General features: G+C 41.3%; 1 protein-coding gene across 4 annotated transcripts in view; it reads right to left on the bottom strand.

The window, feature by feature from the left end:
* Window positions 1-22523, bottom strand: part of ppp2r5cb (protein phosphatase 2, regulatory subunit B', gamma b) — a gene marked incomplete at its 5' end in the record, with an annotated part of 48233 nt that overhangs the window by 14033 nt on the left and 11677 nt on the right. For 2 of the 4 annotated variants that reach the window (XM_079996969.1, XM_079996970.1), the window contains 6 exons: window positions 535-594; window positions 735-865; window positions 991-1083; window positions 1200-1310; window positions 9495-9694; window positions 16610-16705. In XM_079996969.1, coding sequence (XP_079853095.1) covers window positions 535-594; window positions 735-865; window positions 991-1083; window positions 1200-1310; window positions 9495-9694; window positions 16610-16703 — 689 coding nt within the window. Of the gene's footprint in view, window positions 1-534; window positions 595-734; window positions 866-990; window positions 1084-1199; window positions 1311-9494; window positions 9695-16609; window positions 16706-21644; window positions 21811-22523 lie in introns of those variants that run through there. The other 2 variants (XM_079996967.1, XM_079996968.1) reach the window with 2 other exon arrangements.

Genomic DNA, 22523 nt, shown 5'->3' with positions numbered 1-22523 from the left:
AGGGAGACCACTCCCAATCTAGAGTGATCTAAGGTCTTCTAGAGCCTCCTTTCTCTCCCCTCCTACTCCCCTCCTCCTTACTGTGTTCTGAAACTGGAGCGGAGAGGGGAAGAGGAGAGAGGGGGCGGAGGCAGTCCCCCTCTCTGCACAGAGCTGTCAAGTAACCACTGGTGATCGGATTTCACTTCCCCGCTCTACAGTCCAGTACAGAGACTTTGAGGGAAAGGAGCAAAAAAAACAAAACCCCAAAAAAAAAAACAAAAAAAAAACAGCGGAGCAGCTGTGACACATCGCAGGTGCGAGTTTCATGAGGAGATCCTCATGAATATATCTTTCCCAGACAATCTGCTTCCTCGATACCCATTCGGGCTTAAAGAAAACAATCCTGATAAAAAGGGCAGCATGGGGTCCATGGGGCAACACCTGGCACGTTGCCACCCAGTGAACAGCGATTGGAATTTGGAAAAATGGCAATGCTATCCTTTAAGAGCAAGAGCAGCGATATGATATGAAATATGTTCCATGCGGTCTTACCTGCCTAATATTTCCAGTAACTCTGCTATTCCATTATGATGTTCAGTCTCATAAATGAATCTGAAAAACAACACCAAACCACAGCAATAATCACATGGATCTGTCAGAGTGACACTTTCATTCAGGAAGGACTCCATTAGTGTTCACAAAAATAGAAAAAGCAAGTGCCGCTAATGCATCGGCCTCATCTGATGACTCACCTATAAAATATGTTGTTGATCTGCTTCCTGATGTACGCTCGCAGGCCCAGGAACTTTCCATAGATGCGGTGGAGAGTGGTTTTTAAAAAGTCTCTTTCCCTGGGGTCCTCGCTGTCAAACAGTTCTAATAGCTGATTCACCCAACAAGAAAGCAAGATAAAAAAAACCAACTAGGTTAATGCCTTTAGCACAATGTAGACTTTTGGGCTGTATGCACATATATTTGATTGTAAAAACACAATAACAAGCAGCTCACCTGCATGACAAATTTCTGGTCAATATACTTTTTGGCTATATTTGGTTGAAAGTCTGGGGACTCCAGAAACCGAAGAAAGAATTCATATACGAGCTGTGGAAAAAGGGAAGAGAATACATTATATAAAGAAACAGAGAAATTGTGGTGATTCTAACTATCAAGCAAGATATATCATTAGTGTAATAAATTAGGCTCTTAGTTATCTGTACCTGTAGGTGCGGCCATGCGGCCTCGAGCGTGGGCTCGTCTTCCTCTGGGTCGAATTCGGCGCCCGTGGGGTTGGACGATGGCGGCAAAGCCCTGAACATGTTGACAGCAAACTGGGGAAGAAGAGAAAGACAGGTCAGTTCAATGGGCAGAATATTCTAGAAATAAGGCTGGAAATTTATCATTGTTCCACCAATTCCCTTTAGTAAAAGCAAATTTGTCTATTAAGAACGTGATTGTTGAATATACCACTGGTGTCTACTGGTAACTGAATGAAAGAAGATGCAGCATATTCTTAAATTAGAGATAAGTCAAGCAAAAAACAAGTCACTTTTTCATCAGAGTTGTAAAATGGTTTGCGTTAGAAAATCATAATATAAAGATCATAAAATGCCATAATTCCAGTGACTGTGACCCAAAGGCAATAATAATAACGTGTATTTTTATATGATGGTAACCACACAGGAGGAGTCATTTGGAAACAGCAATTTTGACCATATATCCATCCAGCAAAAAAATATCACTTCATATTGGAATCTCCATTTGAAGGAGAGGAAGTTGTGATCTTTCAGAGTTGTAGTGTCAAATACAAACAGTGCTTGAAATTGTGCAAATTCCACCCACCCCATGAACAGTATAGTTACATGAACAATCACAAAGATGTTTTCTCTACATCTTTCACGCCAAGCAGCCAGGTAGTTGCATGCATCGCCGCACCATTTATCAGAACATTCTCATCTTACCTAAGAGATTCTCCTAGAGCCCTAGAGGGTGAGAGACAGTTATAAACAAAATGTTTACCTATCGACTAAAAGCAGTTTCCTCCAACCCTGAGAAAAGAGAAGTGTTTTTCTAATATTCAAGAGGTTTCCAATATAAAAAAGGTAGTCATGATTTTTACTAGGGCTGGGCGACATTGACAAAATGAAATATCACAATATTTTTTGCTGAATACCTCAATATTGATAATTTGAGGATATTCTGGGGATGACTATTGGTTCTTTAATAAGAAATACTTGAGCAACAATCATTAGTTACGTGGATATTATGACCAAGCAACTAGAACAGTCTATGAAGTATATAAAATATCATTACTGTACTGTGAAGCAGACTTAACTATATCACGATAACCAAAATCCCAGAAAATATCAGAATCGTCTTTATTGCCAAATAAGTTTAAACATACAAGGAATTTGTCTTTGTGTACGGTGCATACAAGAAACATAAATGTTAAATAAGTAAAATATACAGTATAAGAATGTAAAATAAGGCTGTTTTATTTATTTATTTTTTAAATAAAGCTGTACAGTTTGTGCAGGAATGTGCCAATGTTTCATCTGAAAGTGTAACAGTATGTGCAATGTTCACGGATAAGAATCCAGAAGAATAAGGAATATGCGTTAATGTAAAGCATTGACATACCCATTCAATTTAGGGTGTACAGGACCGTGTAGTGTCTATGGGGGGGGGGGGTCCAATGCCTTGTTGATGAGGCCAGTTGCAGATGGTAAGAAACTGTTCTTGTGGCGAGAGGTTTTGGCCTTGTTGGACTGCAGCCTCCTGCCAGAGGGAAGTGTTTCAAATAGTTTGTGTCTGGGGTGGGAGGGGTCAGCCACAATCTTACCTGCACGCCTCAGGGTCCTGGAGGCGTACAGGTCCTGGAGAGATGGTAGATTGCAGCCCATCACCTTCTCAGCAGAGCAAATGACATGCTGCAGTCTGCCCTTGTCCTTGGTGGTTGCAGCAGCGTACCAGATGGTGATGGAGGAGGCGAGAATGGACTCAATGATGGAGGTGTTGAAGTGCACCGTCATCGTCTCAGGCAGGTTGAACTTCCTCAGCTGCCAGCAGAAGTACGTCCTCTGCTGGGCTTTCTTGACGATGGAGCTGATGTTCAGCTCCCACTTGAGGTCCTGGGAAATGATGGTTCCCAGGAAGCGGCAGGACTCCACAGAGTCGACTGGGGAGTCACACAGGGTGATGGCGGTGAGTAGGGCCGCGTTCTTCCTGAAGTCCACAACCATCTCCACTGTTTTCACAGCACTGAGCTCCAGGTTGTTGTGGCTGCACCAAGTCACCAGATGGTCAAGCTCCAACCTGTAGGCGGACTCATCCCCACCAGAGATGAGCCCAATGAGGGTGGTGTCGTCCGCAAATTTCAGGAGCTTGACAGACTGGTGACTGAAGGTGCAGCTGTAGGTGTACAGGGAGAAGAGCAGAGGAGAAAGAACGCAGCCTTGAGGGGAACCGGTGCTGATGGTCTGGGAGACAGAGAAATGTTTACCCAGCTTCACGTGCTGCTTCCTGTCAGACAGAAAGTCTGAGATCCACCTGCAGGTGGAGTCAGGCACGCTCAGCTGACAGAGCTTGTCCTGCAGAAGAGCTAGGATTATTGTGTTTAAGGCAGAGGTGTTCAGAGTGGTTGGAGAGTCTGGTCTGACTGCTTTTGCAGGGGTTCTGCCCCTTGAAAAGCCTGTTGACGTCCCTCTCCAGGTTTGAAAGAGTCATCAATGTGGTGGGGGAGGGGTGGGGCCTCTAAGGTAAGGAGTTGTGAATATCTATAATAAGTTAATATCTAGTCTCATATCAATACCAATATTGTAACGCCATATTGCCCAGACAAGAATACACCCTTTATACCTTTATTTTAAAAAAGCAATTTGATGTGTCAACCTCTGCACTTTGAAGATCAAAGCCGTCCGCAGACATCAGAGTGCTTGTCGCTAAGTGGTCAGAAGCGATGAGGGAGTTTATTTGAATGCTGATGCGGCGGCACCCATGCATTTTCTCCTGCGCTGATCAAACGAGGACAAGAATGGGGAGAAATTTGCACCTTGTTCAGCTGCAACGAACCATGTGGCATTGATGCAGGGCTTTGATAAACATCAAAAGGGTTTTTTAATTTGGGGGAGTGAACGCAAACATGGCAGCGTCCATATTACATCTAGGCCTCGACCTAAATGACACCAATTTCAATAAAATACTGATAAATACGCGGTTTAACCAAGGCTGCAGATAGAGCAGTCACGAATCACGATCATGACATTTTAGTTGATTTCATGCCATGTAATAGCGGCATGAAAACTTATAAAAGTGTAACATGTCTTGGCTGGCAACCTACTGCAGAAGGGACATTTATTGGCATTGCAAATTAAAACGTAAAATTCAGGTAGACTGTAGACTTCATTCATGGCAAACATTGGCTTATTCATATGAAAGCCTGATTGTGGAATAGAACGATTTTACAAAAAGTGCGACCCACGCAAATAATTGCAATCAGGCGATTTGTGACAGCTCTAACCAGACTTGCAAAGAAAAAAAAACAAAAAAACAAAAAAAAAACAAGCAGCGGAATTAAAAAATATATACGATTAGGCAGAGTTGCTATGGATGAAAAAATGTTACATACGCTTGTATTTATTTTTCAATTTTAATAAACTTCATAAATTGTACCTTTATCCAAAACGGCAGAAAGGCCTCTGTAACATGAGACCGACATGACAATTGGTATGTCAAAAACAGAAACATACTGTCAATCGTTAGGTTGAAACCGGGGCCATTTCTACATGCGAGTCTCCTGTGACTGTCACAAGCAAAAATGAGACTAACCCCTGGGCCACACTGGAAGCGACATCGTCAGTGACACGCCATCAACGCCAAAGAGGCGCCGTCATTTGACGATTTGTTTATTTCTTCTAGGTCCGTCTTCATCCGTCTAAGACCCGCTAGTCTAAGCAGCATTCGAGACTTTAAACTTCAAATTGTGAAGTTTCTCAACTTTCAATAGGTAAGTGAATCTTTGCTTTAATTTCAACCCGTTACTTTTAATTTCATTCGCATTTGGCGTCTGATTATTAACGTAGTTGGATTCATTCACAATACAATGCGTTTTATCGCTGGAATGAGTAATCTACAAATACTTCGTGGCTATTGACCGGAGGAAGGCGGTGCCGCTTCTTATTCGTGGGTCCGAGGGAGAAGGTGGCAGCGCTGGCAGGTTGGCAGGTTCGTCCCATTAATCAGAGGAGGATGCAGGACATTTCCAATACACATGTATTTATTGAGCTGTTTCTGAAATAAAGTTATCTAATTATTTTTTTAGTTATTTGTGATTTGATTATTAAATGAAGAAAACATGCAATGGATATATACTTGTACATATACACTCACGGCTACTTTATTAGGTACAGCATGCTAGTACCGGGTTGGACCCCCATTAGCCTTCAGAACTGCCTTAATTCTTCATGGCATAGATTCAACAAGGTGTTGGAAATATTCCTCAGAGATTTTGGTCTATATTGACATGATAACATCACGCAGTTGCTGCAGATTTGTCGGCTGCACATCCATGATGCCAATCTCCCATTCCACCGCATCCTAAAAGTGCTCTATTGGATTGAGATCTGGTGACTGTGGAGGCCATTGGAGTACAGTGAACTCATTGTCATGTTCAAGAAACCAGATGATTGAGATGATTTGAGCTTTGTGACATGATGCATTATCCTGCTGGAAGTAGCCATCAGAAGATGGCTGCACTGTGCTCATAAAGGGATGGACATGGTCAGCAACAATACTCAGGTATGCTGTGGTGTTTTAACGATGCTCAATTGGTACTAAGGGGCCCAAAGTGAGCCAAGAAAATATCCCCCACACCATTATACCACCACCACCAGCCTGAAACGTTGATACAAGGCAGGATGGATCCATGCTTTCATGTTTACACCAAATTCTGACCCTACCATTTGAATGTCGCAGCTGAAATAGAGACTCAGACCAGGCAACGTTTTTTTTTTTTGTTTGTTTTTTCAATCTTCTATTGTTTATTTTTGGTGAGCCTGTGCCAATTGTAGCCTCAGTTTCCTGTTCTTAGCTGACAGGAGTGGCACCCGGTGTGGTCTTCTGCTGCTGTAGCCCATCTGCTTCAAGGTTCCACGTGTTGTGCGTTCAGAGATGGTATTCTGCACACCTTGGTTGTAATGGGTGGTTATTTGAGTTACTGTTGCCTTTCTATCGTCTCTCATCAGTCTGCCCATTCTCCTCTGACCTCTGACATTAACAAGGCATTTTCGTCCACACAACTGCCGCTCACTGGGTATTTTCTCTTTTTCGGACCATTCTCTGTAAACCCTTGAGATGGTTGTGCGTGAAAATCCCAGTAGGTCAGCAGTTTCTAAAATACTGAGACCAGCCCGTCTGGCACCAACAACCATGCCACGTTCAAAGTCACTAAAATCCCCTTTGTTCCCCATTCTGATGCTCGGTTTGAACCTCAGCAAGTCATCCTCAGCATGTCTACATGCCTAAATGCAATGAGTTGCTGCCATGTGATTGGCTAATTAGCTATTTGTGTTAAGAAGCAATTGAACAGGTGTACCTAAGTAAGTGGCCAGTGAGTGTATACTTTTACTTGTAAAGTCTATTACATCTGATAAAACATTAATAGCTTAATAATGCCTTATAAATAAACTGACAGATTTCTCTACGGCAAATCTATTGCTTGACAAGTCAGTTTGACAAGAGCCCACACGACTCCAAGCAGCAAGGCCACCACGCCCCTTCCAATGTCCTCCATGTTGCCGACAGGTACGGTATGCCAAACCAATAACATTAATACGACTACTTCCCAAGTCGAAGTAAAATTTAAAGTCTATTCCTGGGTGTGATATTTGTTTTGCTGTTGGAGTGAGGTTAATTTGTTTTGGGAGGAAATGTATTACTTGATCATTTTAAATGTATAACTCAGTAATCCACTTTAGGAACGCGCATCAACGATTTTATGTGTGGTTGATGCATATCAGGCTTGGTAATTAAATATTTTCACTGAATACATCTTTTGAATGGACTTCAATAGGAATTTACACTCCAGTTTACGCTTTGCACCCGGAAAAATAGAGCCGAGGCATAAAAAAACACAAGGGGTTGAGGAGCCACGCGGCATGGGGCTTTTGCTTCTGCTTGGTGTGAACTTTCCATATTGATTAAAATGGCAGCATATCTAAAGCTCTTTTCCAATGCTAACGTGTCGCTTCTGGTGTGGCCCAGGGTTCAAGCTAGTATTATACATGCCCCAAGTGTGAGGGCGTGTGATGCAAATTATGTCTCAGGGGTGGTGCCATGCTGAGTGGGGACCTCCAAGATTTTGTGACTTAGCACGGGAGGCGTTTCCTGGAAACGCATTAGAAGCGTCTTGCTCTTTTATTTATCATATGCCGCAAAATTTTCATTTGAGTGGAAGCTAAGATCTCTTTGGCTATACTTTGGTAATGAACACAAGCAAGTATCCTAGCGTTGTAGTAAACCAGTTTCTTCTATCACCGGCTGCCATGGTGATGCTAATGTTACGCTGTTTTTTCTTTGGATGCAAACTAGAGGTGGGAAAAGCAGAATGGGAAATTGGCCGGAGGTGGCCTTTAATGGTGGCTAGAAGATGTTATTTTCTGAAGACCATCTCACAAAGTAAAAAACGACTACAGTGTTCCCCATAGGATGGAGTTGTAGCAGTGAAATGTATTTTTTGCGCGTGTGATGACATTACTTTAAAGGAATCCCATCGAAATTAGTTTTTGTTCCAAAGTAAAAAAAAAAAAAAAAAAAAAGAAGGAAGAAGATGATAAGAAGGAGAGAGTGGGCGGGTGAGGGAATCTGTCAGTTGTCTTTGAGATTGACAGCTTTCACAAGTCACTGTGGCCCTCCTTCAGGAGGAAGAATGTGGAATACCTACTATCTTTAGGAATACTTTTACAGAAACAAATCAAGAGAATTCTTCCAAAAATTGTTTATGTCACAGATATATCCTTCCTTGCGTATTCCTATCAAATTGCATTTGCTGTAACGCTACTGTGCGATACTCGTGAAATTGCAGGACTCCTGAATCCGTGATCAGCATTGCTTGCTTCATTGTTGACATCTACCCGGTAATTGTGGTTATAATCATTGTGCTGACATTATAAGGCACGCGCAAAGTTTTTCCGTTTATATGCTTTACTCACAGGTGTGTGAATTGAGCTGGATATGAAGCGGCCATAGGGAAAAATAATATAACATAACATAATGATTCCAGCAGGGGCGGTCATATAGGTGCCTATAGGGGAAACATTTTACAACTATGGGACATTATTTTGATATCATGGTGCCAAAATAAGCCCGGTAACGATAAAATCGATGTCTATCTTCTTGTTCTGTATACAGCTGACCGTTATGTTTTTCCAGATTCAATGAAATGATAATCTTTTTGTTATGGAAGAGGTTTAGTATGTAATAACGCTGCCATTCAATTCACAGATTCAACCTTAACCCCAACATAGAACAAAGAAGAGATTACTGCAATCTAAAAACGATAAAAAAAAGGTATTAATCTAGTTGCAGCCAAGTCCAAGAGCTGCACAATAGAAAACATATATCCTGTAAATTGTGATACTGTGCTTAAGGTCGAATGAACACGAACAATGTTTTCATTACAAGAACACTGGAGCTAAAACGCAATACAATGTCGTCATTTTAGTGGATAATATGTTTGATCCATAACCAGAACTCCATTTCAACAACCTAGAAGTGATTTATTTGTTTATTATTATTTTTCTTCTGTGCTCCAACATCCCTTCCCCTCTTCCTTAAAACTACTTGGGCAATTTGTCAGTCCAATCGACATAAAAATACTAAATATTGGGTCTTTTAGGATTATTTCAAGGTTATTTGTATGTTTATTGCATATTGCTGATTTTTTTGTGGTATATTGCCAGATCATTCCTGTCCAGGTTTATTTTAGATTCAAGAGGTTTATTCATCACATACATACTTTCATACATGCAGTGAAATGTTTTATAGTGGTTTTGTGGATTTTGTTTATATTTATTGGTTATCATTAGGCTCATATGTTTGCCACATTTTGTTGTTTGTTCAGGTTTACTATATCTTGCAAATGTTTTTGTCATTTATTGTTTATTTTATTGCTTTTTGGAACTGTTTGTTTATATTTGTTGTTTATCATTAGGTTATTGTAGATTGCAATAGATTTCATTTTTCATTGTTAACATTATTTTTAGATTATTTTTCAGCTAATTCTTGGGTTTATTGCATGTCGTCATTATTTTTCTTTTCTATTCTTAGCATTATTCTGTTTTTTTTATGTGAGCTGCTGTGACACTGCAATTCCCCTCTGGGGATGAATAAAGTATCGATCAATCCATCTATCTTCATGAATCCGATATTTAGTCCATCGATGTCAAACATCAACAGAGCTTAATATGGCTGGATCATCAGGTTTCGTAACGCACATGTCTGGATGTCAGGTCACTCACCACGTGCACCACCTCGGGGTAGATGGGCTCGGTGATGACGTTTCTGTTGTGGGTGATGTATTCCACCATCTCGCTCAGCGCCGCCCGCTTCACCTCCTTCCATTTCAGGTCACTCAGTGGGTCCGAGACGAAGTCGAAGAGGACGCAGCACTGCCGCAGCTTCTGGATGAAGAGTTTCTCCTGCTCCGCGGGGGGGACATCTAGATAGATAGGAAGATGGACAGATAAGATACCTTATTTGTCATCAAAAATAGGCAAAAATAAAGTAATACTTGAAATCTGCATTGACAATATTCACCGATCAGCCACAACATTAAAACCGCCACCAATAACCACTACTGTTGTGTAGCTCTCCCTCGTGCCACCAAAACAGCTCTGACCCGTAGAGGCATGGACTCTACAAGACCTCTAAAGGTGTCCTGTAGTTTCTGGCACCAAGACGTTAGCAGCAGATCCTTTAAGTCCTGGAAGTTGCAAGGTCGGGCCCCCATGGATTGGGTTGTTTTTCCGAGCACAACACACAAATGCTCCATCCGATCGGACCCTAACCCTGGCCATCCACATGATGTAGAAGAAAACATGATTCATCAGACCAGGCCACCCTTCTTCCATTGCTCCATGGTCCAGTTCTGCCGCTCATATGCCCACTGTAGGCGCTTTTTGCAGGGGACAGGGGTCAGTATGGGCACTCTTACTGGTCTGCAGCTACGCAGCCACATACACAGCAAGCTGCAATGCACTGTGTGTTCTGACACCTTTCTATCATAGCAGCATTAACTTTTCTGGAATTTGTGCTACAGTAGCTCTTCTCTGGGATCGGACCAGACAGGCTAGCCTTCGCTCCCAACACGCATAAATGAGCCTTGGGCGCCCCTGGTTCAGCGGTTGTCCTTCCTTGGACAACATTTGGTCGGTACTAACCACTGCTGACGGGAACACCCCACAAGACCTGCTGTTTTGGAGATGCTCTGACCCAGTCGTCTAGCCATCACAATTTGGTCCTTGTCAAAGTCACTCAGATCCTTACTCTTGCCCATTGTTCCTGCTTCCAACACATCAACTTCAAGAACTGACAGTTCACTTGCTGCCTAATATATCCCACCCCTTGACAGGTGCCATGGAACGAGACGAGCAATGTTATTCACTTCCACTGTTAGTGGTTTTAATGTTGTGACTGATCAGCAAATCTCAAATTTAACAATAAACCAAAAAAATTTAATATGAGCTAAACAATAAATACAAACCCCAAAATGAATAAAAACAATAAAATAAACCTACAAATAAACAATACACCGCAAGAAATAAATTGGGAGCATACATAAAAAATAAATAATAATAAACAATACACAATACAATACACAATACACCTCTGTATAAACAATTCACATTCTTGCAGACTACACATCTGCAAGAAGTTGGGAAATCACGAGAGAAGATGGATGCAAAACTTGCTGTCAAACACTGAGGGTTTGGTTTTTCAGGAGAAGGAGAATGGATGGCGGAGAAGAAGGTTTCTAGCCAAACGTTGATCCCATTTAAAGGGGACCTATTATAATACTAACACACAAACTGTGAAATAAGACAACCCAGTCAGTTTTATGTAGGCTGCCTCAGTCAGAAAACTTGTGATTCAACAAGCCATTCAGATTTTCAGCGCCTTCCTACGTAAAGTGGGGCTTGATTCGAATTAGAACCAGCCTTCATCTCCACACATGGCCGGAGAATAACAAGCACCGCTGAGAACTGCCCTGTTATTTCAGACCAGCACAAATCTTTCAAAAGAAAGGGGAATATTTACCAACTATCCACGAAGAAACTGTAGACAAGGGAAATGTAAGTATTTTAAAAATAATTCTGCTGTCTTTCTTTAAAACAAAACAAACAAAAAAAAAATAAAAAAAAAAAAAAATAATTGTGTGTTGTATGTATTAAGTAGGCGGAAGATAAGACCGTAGTCTGCACTGTGCGACTCACTGTGCATTTCTCCAAACAAAAGCAATAAAAATAGTGTGTTTTTATAGTAGTTGTCTTCATTTTATTTTCTGTTGTTTACATGAAACAAAATCCGCACATCCGGTGTCCCGGTGCGATGTTCCCCACAAGCTTGAAGCATGGCAACGAAAGTTGGAACAAACTTTTAAATGAGGACATGTAGATCTAATATGAGCGAAGATTCAGCAACTGGATTGCTTATTTCGCCTCAAATTTGTTCAGAAACAGTTTTTGGTCGACTGATGAGGTAAAATCAGTGAAAGACTAAATACAATGGAACCAGGATGTCAAGCTCAAACCCAGTAGCTCATACCCGGAACTCGTGCTCAAACCGCATTTGCTCACAGAACTAGGGGCCTCAGGAGCTCATCAGAAAAAGTGCATTTATGCCCCATTTCAGCCTGTTAAAAGATAGTAAAACTATATTATGGCATGTGCAATAAGGGAAAAAGCGCTGTTAAATGACCATTGCTGTAATGTGAGATTCCCGTTGTTAGATTCTTGCTCCAATTCAATTAACTGTGCAACTCTGCATTCATGTTGTCTTCATTATCACAATAATTTATAACATTGTTCCTAATATTCACATTGCTAAAAGACCTACGCATACAATATATCATTTGTCTTTAAAAACGGTGATGTTGGATGAATAGCAGCAAATTTTGATGAAGTCTGCATTTTTGCCAAATCGACTTACAGCACTTGTTTTCAACATTTCTGAAAGAACAGAAAATCTCAGCTTCCTATCGCCCTGCACACGGTCTAACAGAGCTAATGCAAGCTACAGAGGAAATCTACACACAGTTTCCCGGCAGCAGCACAGCTGCTTATATATTGGCTCGATTCACCATCTGTCGATTGAGGGTGTCTCAAAATGTCACGTATCATACCAGCGAGGCTGATCAAGCAATTGACCTATATTAATTTACTGCCAGTAGCTCCACATTGCCAGGACCTCTGCCCGCAATGTAGTGTTCTAAATAGCACAATTTGGTCATTATAAATGTACCCTCACAGTCTGTACATAACTAACTGTCTGTATGCCGAGCCAAGCCAAAGCTCATGTCAACTCCTTTATCAACCCTCAAGCCTAAAATCTACAGTCCATCTTCCCACTGCCATAGAGGGGAAACCTGAACCTGTGTTATCTTTTTCCTGTGGACACTCAAGACATTTTGGATAGTTTCCAGTTGATTCTCTGAGCTACCAACTGCCGTCAAAAGTGAGAGATCAGAAGAAAAAAAAAATTTAATAGGAAGAAACTCCACCTCAGTTGTCACAAGAAATGTATCCCATTAATTAGCTAACCTGTTTCCCCAGCATGTTATTCAATCCCAAATACATTGTGAAAAGGCCATGAAAACTTTTTTGTCTCTTTCCACCTCAGAAAGAGATAGAAACTCTTTAGCAATAGCAGAAGCGTGTTACGACACCAATAAGTACGGCCCGCAATAAGTACTACAAAACCAAAACTCATGTCTAATCTGCCAAACAAAGACATAAGGGGTAGTTGCAGCTTCTCAAAAACATTTTTTGTGAACATGTTTCCTTGTTATCTTACTACTTGGTGCCAGTGTTTAAATTTAAACACTGCTTAAGTCACCCATGATGAGTAATGAAATTGAATCAACCCGTTGGAAAATCTGATCACAAGTGATCATACACTCAACATTGCACATTAAAAATGCTGACAAAACACTGTGCTTGACCAAGAAATTATACATTTTCTTTGCTAAATGCTATTGTTGCAGATGAGGGGTCGTGGTTAAACTGGGGTCTCCGGGCTACAGTGCGGGCTTCGTCCCGTACCGGCGCAGCTGTTCTGACTCGGCCCAACAGCTTGTTGCCGCTGATTGGTCGGAGTTGGCTGAAAGAGTTTTCTTACGTGCAGTGAGCATGGTGCAGGAGACCATCCGGACCAGATCGCGACCAAAAAGGACTCTAAACAATTATTTAATACTTTTTGTTCACGTTTTGGCCAGCGAGCCTTTTTATTTGAGTGTTTTATAATAAAATTCCAGCCGTGTCGGCACCTCACTGCCACTCAGTCTCTGTCTCCCTCCCTGAACCTGTGTAGGTGGACGCATTTATCAGTAACACAGTTAAGATGGAGAAAGTATGAATTTGTTGCGTTGCATGTCGATTTCAGTGCTGCCATTTCTTTAGGGGGACGATCCCAGGCCCTCCTCCCAGGGATAAGAGGGGAACGAACGATGGATAACGATGTGAGTATCGCACAGTGACGTTAAAGCAAATGTAATAATTTGATAGGAATACGCAAGAAAACACATCTGTGAAATAAACAATATTTGGAAGATCCATCTTGATACGTTTCAGTAAAAGTATCCCTAAAGATAGTATGAATTCCACATGCACTGATTCTTCTTCCTGGAGGCGGGCCTTACTATGCACAAAGGCCACTGCGCATAGTAATCACGCGCACAAATATATTTTCCACATTTTGCTTCACCTCCGCTGCTACAACTCCATCCTAAGGTTAACACTGGAGCATATCAACAAGTCAAACTCTCACAATATACAACTGTATAATTTAGTACACAATATTCAATAGTATAAAACCCAGCAGACTATATGCCGGAGTACATTTGCACTTGCTAATGTTGAGGACATCAACATTCAGGTAATTACATTCTAGGAGTTAATGTTAAATTTAGGTTTCACAAGAAGTTTTATATAGACCAGGATTAGTTTGGAGGCATGGGGGCTGGATGGGCCAAAACAAACTGCTATATATATATATATATATATATATAATCAATTGCAAACAAAAATGAATGTGATGGAAGAAAAACTATTGAAATTTGTTCCCAACATAACACAAAAGCATAACAACAACAAAGCAAACAGCACTTAGAATATAATAACAGCACAACACTGAGGACATATCCACAGAGAAAGTCAGGTGGTGTTATTTATATTTTGTTGAGGGCATTAATGGCTGGATGACTAAAGTCTTGCCAAAGTTTTTGTATTTCATAGTCTTGTATTTTCGGAAGGATAGGAGGACAGTAAAACAGTCTCTACACTCCCTTTATAGCAGCATCTACAATATATCAAACTATTGCCATCATAATTGCAGGTTTGACCCAGATGTTCTACTGGCCAGGAAGGTTTCTTGTATAATACTTGTATTGACAGGTAGGGACTGATTCAGGTCACTTTAGATTCTGTCATGGCATCTATGTAGGACACATCAGGGACTAAGCTGGATTGTTGCAAATCAAACCAAACAACTCGTCAGGGGCAACATTTTCCAGTACTTCTCATGTGCAGCATCACACCACCACTCTTCTGGGTCACATGCCTTTTACTTACGAGTCTGGGCACGTGTCCACCTCTTTTCTAGTGGCGCGAGCGTTCATTTATCTCTGTTCACCTAGATATCCACCTATAAAAGCCTGTTCCAGTTACACAACAGCACTAGGGTTTCTGAAGAGAACTAAAATATTAAGGAACGTGCTGTGCAAAACTCTGACTTCACACACAGGCCTCGCTGCATGGCTGTGCCTGTGACCTTTCGTCTCCAACAGGCTCCAGCTTGTAGTCAGGTAATAGAGGAGTCTACAGGCCAAGCTCCTTCAGGCAAAGAAAGGGCCTTCATAGACGTGTAGGGAAAATGTGCACAATTACTATTCTATGTGGTAGGAGATCAGTAAAGAAAAACATATATACAACTATGTCAATGTACCCATCAAAGTCACCATAAGCATAATAGTCCTGTTCTTGCAGCAAGAGTCTGGGAATGCATCTTGGATGTTTAAATTCCAGAGGCCACATGTTAAAGCAACAGTTGGAGAGTAGCGACAAGTGATTTTGAGCAGATAGTTTAATACAGTGTGAGAATGTAACAAAAATAAACAAACTGTCTGCCCTAACTAGGGCTGTCAAATGATGGTTCCATATTCAAATGCTATTCGAATTGTAAAAAATAAAAAATAAATGTGATAAAAATGTTGCACGCACACGTCCACATACTGTTTGTGTGCGCAAGTGTGCAATATATATATATTTTTTTTTTAACCACCAGCTGAGCAGGTGCAGGGACAGCTTTATGCTCATTAACTATAAAAAAAAGTAACAAAAAAACACAGCATTCTGGGAGAGGCTTCGTCCAGACTCTACAGGTGTTCAGGGCTCTGCCAGCAGCACACACAGCGCACCGGGAAGGAGCACCGGGTCTCACCGGGGCAGCGCAGGTTCGGTTAAAACAATCGGTTAATTAGGATTTTTTTTTCCCCCCCCTTTCATTTTTTGGGGCCACATTCTCTAATCTTGCCACAAAGGATAAAGGGCGGAGGAGCAAAATAAAAGGACCAAATCGTGTAATTATCTCGGAGAAAGGAGCCGTCCCACCCCCCCGGTCTGGGTCTCTGCTCCCCGGAGGGGGAGGACGAGAAGGGAGGCTGGGGAATTGAATGATTGAAATTTTGCACAATCGCCCAAGCCCAACTCACAATAACACAACTTGATCAAATTATAATATTTTAAAATTGTAATGGATATTCCAATATATTCAGACTTAGGTATTTTTTCAGATGGAATATTAAAACGTGATTTTTGGCCAATGTTGACAGTGCTAGCTCTAACACATTAAATTATGGAAGTACTGTATAGGAACAGCCAATATCCACCCAGATTTTGACTGTATAATTAAAAAGCGACACATATGAAGTACTCAACATGGGGTCAACCCATGATAGCAATTGATCCATAAATCTATAACACACGTTCATACGTAAAACAAGATGCTCAGGCTGACAACAGGATTTTCTGACCTCACTTCCTTTGACATCAGCAGTGTTTGGGGTGGGGGATGGGTGACAGAGGGCTGTAAAACTAGCTCTCTTCCCTCCAACTCTCTCTCTGCCTCGCTAATTTACCAAGTTATGCAGAACACAGCAAATGCCGTTCCTTAGCATACAATCAATCCCCAGTTTCCTCTAAAATTTAATGTTCATTAGAAAAGTAATTTAATGTTGTCCTTTTATCTACAAAATTACATCTTTCAGCAAGCTACAGTTTGTTAATGGCAACAACATTTTTCACCACTTCCCTTCGACACACACAGATTCAGCAGCAAAAGAGGTAGCTCTTATCCTCACCTCTAAAATGCATAAGGGCCATGGATTGGAAAGGCCCGTTGGAGTTGGGTGCGTCCAGAACCATCCCGCCAGTTGCTCTAGTGCATGCCAACATCAGTGAGCTGAGGCAGCAGGGAGGGAAGTGGAGAGCAGTCCAAGCTAAGCCGAGGAGCCAGTCTCCATTTTAGCACAAACACTGAGCAGAAAATGAAGCTCCCCTGCTGCTGGAGGGAACCAGCTAGTTAGTGATGTCATTGCCCACACCAGCCGCCTGGTTGGCCGGCTTTGGTCACACGGGCTGACTGTCAGAATAAATAAACACAGCAGGACGGGATTGGCTGCTAGACCGAGGGGGGGAGGAACGGGACTTCCACTTTGATTGGTGCAGGGATAGGTCTGCCTTTCAGGATTTAAAGCATGCTTCAGTTTACAGACTCGAAACCCATGGAGCCATTCCCCAAAGACTGAACAGTAAACAATAGTTAGGCCATGATAAAGATCAAACTGCATGATGACGGATACCAATCAAAGAGGAAAGATGACACTTTGACAGGCAGAAATCTCAACTCATCAAGAAATCTCACAACTTTAATAACCCCAACCATACCTAATGTAAAGTCTAACCCTAAACAGGTATAAAACTAAATAGGGTTATACACAGAAAGATCATAATCACGGCACCTGCAAGCTACTCGCCAAACAGACATTATGCAAAACATAATATTTACTACAACCTGTAACCTGCAAGCGACAATTAACTGAAGTGTTGTCAAATAACTCTAGTGGGTTATTTGAGACTCTATTGTCAATTATTAGCCTAAATAAGAGTAAGAAGAGTAGGAGTGTGTGTCAAGGTATCAGATGGATCTGCAGTAGGACAGCCCATCCCAGGTGTACTGTATGTGGCAGAGAAACAGGAAGACTGTTGCTACCAACACCGGATGTGTTGCTGCAACAAGTAACAGAAAGGTGCACTGCTCACCCATCTTGAAACAAAACCTTTGCAGAGGGAGTCTTTATAGAAATGAAAGCATTTAGCACGCAATAGGGTGACGCCGAATAACATCTTGTCAACAAGTTATCAGTTCCAAGCAGGTGCACACCTCAAAATGTCAGAGTAGCTGACAAAACTCCTTTCCCAGCGCCTAACCCTTGTAGTCAAACATGTCCACAAATGTTATAATTAACTAACAAATAAATTAATTTGTTCATTAGTTGTTCAAGACATAATGATTATTATGAATGCTTTGATTTTATTCCACAAAAAATAGATTTTCCCATTATATAGGGTTGCATCCCTTGATATTTTCAGTGTTGTCAAATCAAATATTTTTCTGAAAACTTGTATTAAAACTTTCCAAAACAAGGAACCAACAGGAATATAAAGGTTTTCTTTTATGATAGATTGGTGCACGCATTTTAAGTCACAATAAAAAAAAAGGGCATACACAGTAAAGACTGGTCATTGACCAATGAACATGTCATGCACGGATGCAGAAATATTCACTGTTTGTGCAAATTAACTTCACACTGTATGCTTGTAGTTTACATTTGGGTTTCTGGGATGAGGTACCACCGAGCAATATTTCACCTGATTAGACAAGAATTGAGGGTAAATATTGACTTTCTTTCAGGATTACTGCTATCTAAACTCCAGATCTTTGGGTTGCCCATAGTCAGCGTGACTTGGCTCCCTGAAAAGCAAACACAACAGGAACAGAACATCTATTCAGCATTCTCCTATTGAAAAAATAAATAAATAAATATTGTAGTGAAGTTAAGTTGTAGAGATGGATGATCAAGTCAAGGGGAAAAACCCATCAGATGGTCCGGTGTTGACAAAACACAGGCTACACCAAACACGCTCACTAATCATAATTATCCTTTTTGGAACATGCAACCAGAGCAGTAGGATGGGATACAACTTGTGAGGCATCATGAGTCCGGATCTGATGGAATGGAGAGTTTGTTCGTTTCGGGTTGTTACGCAGTAATTGAGTGTTGATGACAGCAGTAAATCGGCCTATAAATAAACGCTTGAATGTTTCATTCCTGGGTCTACTGCTGCTTCCTTCACAATGCCTGGACATGCTGTAAGAAGCGCTTATGGCACTAGTCTATTTGAAGAAACAGACCTATCAACCTAGTTTGGAACACTGGGCCCCTTTTAGACAGTAGCCAATCTTAACTTCCTGCTTAGAGGGCTTCCAAGAAAAAACAGCTAACTTAATCTGGGGTCCAGCTAAACAGGTAGTAAATCACACAACAAATGTTTGCATTTGTTAAGCAATACATGAACTTGATTAATCTGTTTTTTGAATGCAAATAATATGAAAATACTGCAAAGCAGTCATTAAGAAAAAGCATATCTTGCAACATCACAACATAAAAATATAAGACCATCAATGGAGCCTTCAAAGTGCATAGCCAATTTGGAAGGAAACTTTGCATCACATACATACTCGATTATGTATGCATGAAATTAGTTTGTTTTCATAAAACTTGGTAACGTGAGCTTCATTTATTGCACCAATATTACTGAGTCCTTAAAAACTCACCAGCAGGTGGCGCCAAGCTGTTTGGGTCTTCTAGTTGAGTCCAACTAATTGTACAGTTCTGTATCACAGTTACAGTCTCAATTCCTCTTACAAGCTTACATTCTAAGGAGGTCTTGCATCAACTCCTTACTCTAACCGTGAAAAAAAAAAAAAACCCAAATGGAAGAGGAAGAAAACACAAGAGGGATCCAATGTTCTAGGATACCCAGGGAACAGACAACTATTTTTCTGTACCCGTTAACAAGCAACTCTTGAATTGCTAACTTAATAAAATAATAGAACAAAATATAAATTTGTGTGTATAAATTCATATAGGAATAAACAATAATTGTGGTATCTTTGCAGGCTTGTCACATTACCAGTGCTACATTGAGTTGAAATCTTCACTTCAGCAACAACAAGTACAGTCAATTTCTGAGTGAGTCCCTTGTGGTCAAGGTTCTGGTCTTGTTACTTTTATAACTCTCCAGGAAGGGAAAGAATGCCTGGAATGAAAACATCACTAGCTAGGTGCCTATTTGGACAGGACAAACTGATAAAAATCGACCACACTGCAGTTGGGACAATATTTAAACAGAATGTTATCAAAGCTGTCAGATTGCTGGGAGAGAACAGCCTTTATCAGAAATAGGTTGGACTTGTCTTTTATTCTGACACAACTTCCACAGCAAGCCAAGATAAATGACACACGGGTAAAGATCATTGTGGGAATTATTCCCAGAATAGTAAGCTGTTAGCTGAAGCTAACAACACACCGTGGGTTTCAAGGCTCTTGTCACTCAAAATTGAAAATGTCTCAATTTTTTCCCCATTGGACTTAGTTTCAAAAGAGAAATTCAGAATTAATGTCAAATATGTCTTAAAACTTTCAGGACTTTAAACAACAGATTACAACATTATAACACTTATAAGAAGATAAGAACATCAACATGGATGGTTCATGAAACCTCCACTGCTGAGTGCTTGGGGCTGGGCAGCCAACACCAAGCCAGAATACACAGAATAGCAGGTGGTCAAAAAAAATCACTGTGGTGGAGAGAATTGAAAGGTACATGTGCAAAAATGAGAATTCTCCTGAGTGTGAAATCATTAACAAAGAGAAAGTTGTGGACAAGAGAATAGCTGTTAGACACAACCAGCAGCATCCTGCAATGCAAGGACCATGGTATTAAAGCCTTATCTGTGGATTACCCCTAAATATAGATGCTTGGGTTAAACCCAGAGCAAAGTCCATACCATGTACGTCCTCGGTTTCCATGTCTTGGGTAACACTACCTTCAGTTCTCAGATTTACTTAACATGATGCAGCTGGATGTGTGCAGAGAACATTAAATGCAGAGGGAAAACAAGGAAGAACGTGTGCTTGGAAGTGATCACCACTATGTGCACCACTTTCTACTGTACATTAGACATTTCCTGACAGCCTAAAAAGCAGGGCTGGACCAGGCTGAATGTTTTCAGTCCAATCGGATTGGGCTGTCCAATGTGAATATTCGACTGTTAGTCGGGGGGAGCACAGAAGAATGGGGCACAAGCGATCAGGGTTGGGTACCTAGACCCAGTATTAAATGGGCCCTGGGGCTAAATTATTAAAGACAGTAGTATCGATAACCGCCAATGTTACCAGCACTGTTAATGCTGTTGGAGCAATAAAGAAAATTTATTTTCTATTTATTTAGGCTATATAACTTGTTTGTAACTTGCAATAAGATTGAGATATTCGTTTAAGAAGCAGAAGAGACATCTCTCCACTCCCCATGGTCGGAGATAGGGAGATATGCACAAGGGGGCGGGGCCAGCTCCCTCTGCCTGGCTCTTAAACACCCACGAGGAGACCCTGCTCTGAGTAAGTGACAATGGCACGGCGAGCGCAGAATGCGCCCTGATCGCCCCCTCTCCACGTGTAATGCACAGAAAATAAAGCAGTGTAGTCTGCTCTTAATTTGTTTTAGTTTTTCTCTTCAAAAATAATAAAAATAACCAATAAGAGTACCCTTAAAGGCATTGGTAAGAGAAGTAGTAGCATTAAAATATTAACAATACCCTTCCCTACTTGTGCCCTGTTCATCCGTGCCACGGTGGAACTGGGCACGGATGAACCTAAGGTATTGGCCTAAGGTATTCCTGTGCATTTTTTGTAAGCTTCTATGTGTTTCATCCTGTTACTGTAATGCACACAGTGAAAGGAAAACAAATCTTTACATATACTTCCTGATGAGGTGCAAGAACCTGCCATTCAGGCTTCCAAGCGGTTTTCATTGACAATATTTCTTGAATTAATGTAACTTTCCACCGCTGTGCCTGCAACGGTCCAACAAAAATAAAAACAAACAACAACCAAGCCTAAAAGCCCTGACCCACATTCTTACTCCACTTTAATAATAACAAAACTGCCCACGTGACAAAGACACTTTAAAACCAGTCTTCTGAACCGCCGCTTCACGCCGTAACTTGATTAGGTCAAATCAGGATTTTGAGCCGTCCGGGTAATTAAGTACCTTTAAAGGCCGCCAGCTTCTGTAGTTCCCTGTTGTTGCTCAGGCTGAAGCGGGAGGAGCTCTGCCTCTTGTCCTTTTTGACAGGAGTCTGGGAGCAGGGCTGCTTCCCCTTCAGCAGCTGAGTGGTGGGGGGGGCGCTGTTGCTTCCTTTCTTGTTGGAGCCCATCTGAGAGAAATATGAGAGAGAGAGAGAGAGAGAGAGAGAGAGAGAGAGAGAGAGAGAGAGAGTCCATATTAATGATTCTTAAAATTAAATGGAGCGAGACATCAGTTTGGACCACACACACATTGATTATCCAAATGTCACACGTGGCATGGATTAAAAAAAATAAACCCGAAAAATCCACTTGGATTGGCTTTACAGGGAACCTACATCCCAAACTCATAATAGGCTCGTTTTGACCCTATGCAAGAAGGGATGCACACACACACCCCCCCCCCCCCCCCTCCCTTTTGGGTGAAATTTATGAAAAATGTAAAAAGTTCACACTACAGTGATATTATATCATGAAAGTAGGGCATTTAAGCAGAAGCATGCAATGGTAATTTCCTTATGTCAAACAATTGATTGAAACAAAAGCCAACAACAGTGGTGGGTTTACCACAACAAAAAATGTCAAGGTCTCAATAACTTGTCATCTGCCCTTGAGCATCAATTACAGCTTGACAACAACGTCTCATGCTGTTCACAAGTCGACTTATTGTCTGCTGAGGCATGGCCCCCCACTCTTCTTGAAGGGCGGCCCTCAGGTCATTGAGGTTTTGGGGTAAAGAGTTACGAGCCGCTACACAGCGACTCAGCTGATCCCATAGATTTTCTATGGGATTCAGGTCTGGAGAAAGTGCAGGCCACTCCATTTGAGGTGCCCCAGTCTCCAG

The sequence above is a fragment of the Zeus faber genome (assembly GCF_960531495.2).
Source record: "Zeus faber genome assembly, chromosome: 2".
In the NCBI taxonomy this organism is placed as follows: domain Eukaryota; kingdom Metazoa; phylum Chordata; class Actinopteri; order Zeiformes; family Zeidae; genus Zeus; species Zeus faber.
Note: the sequence above shows the minus strand (reverse complement) of the source record. Positions and strands in the feature narration are given on the sequence as shown.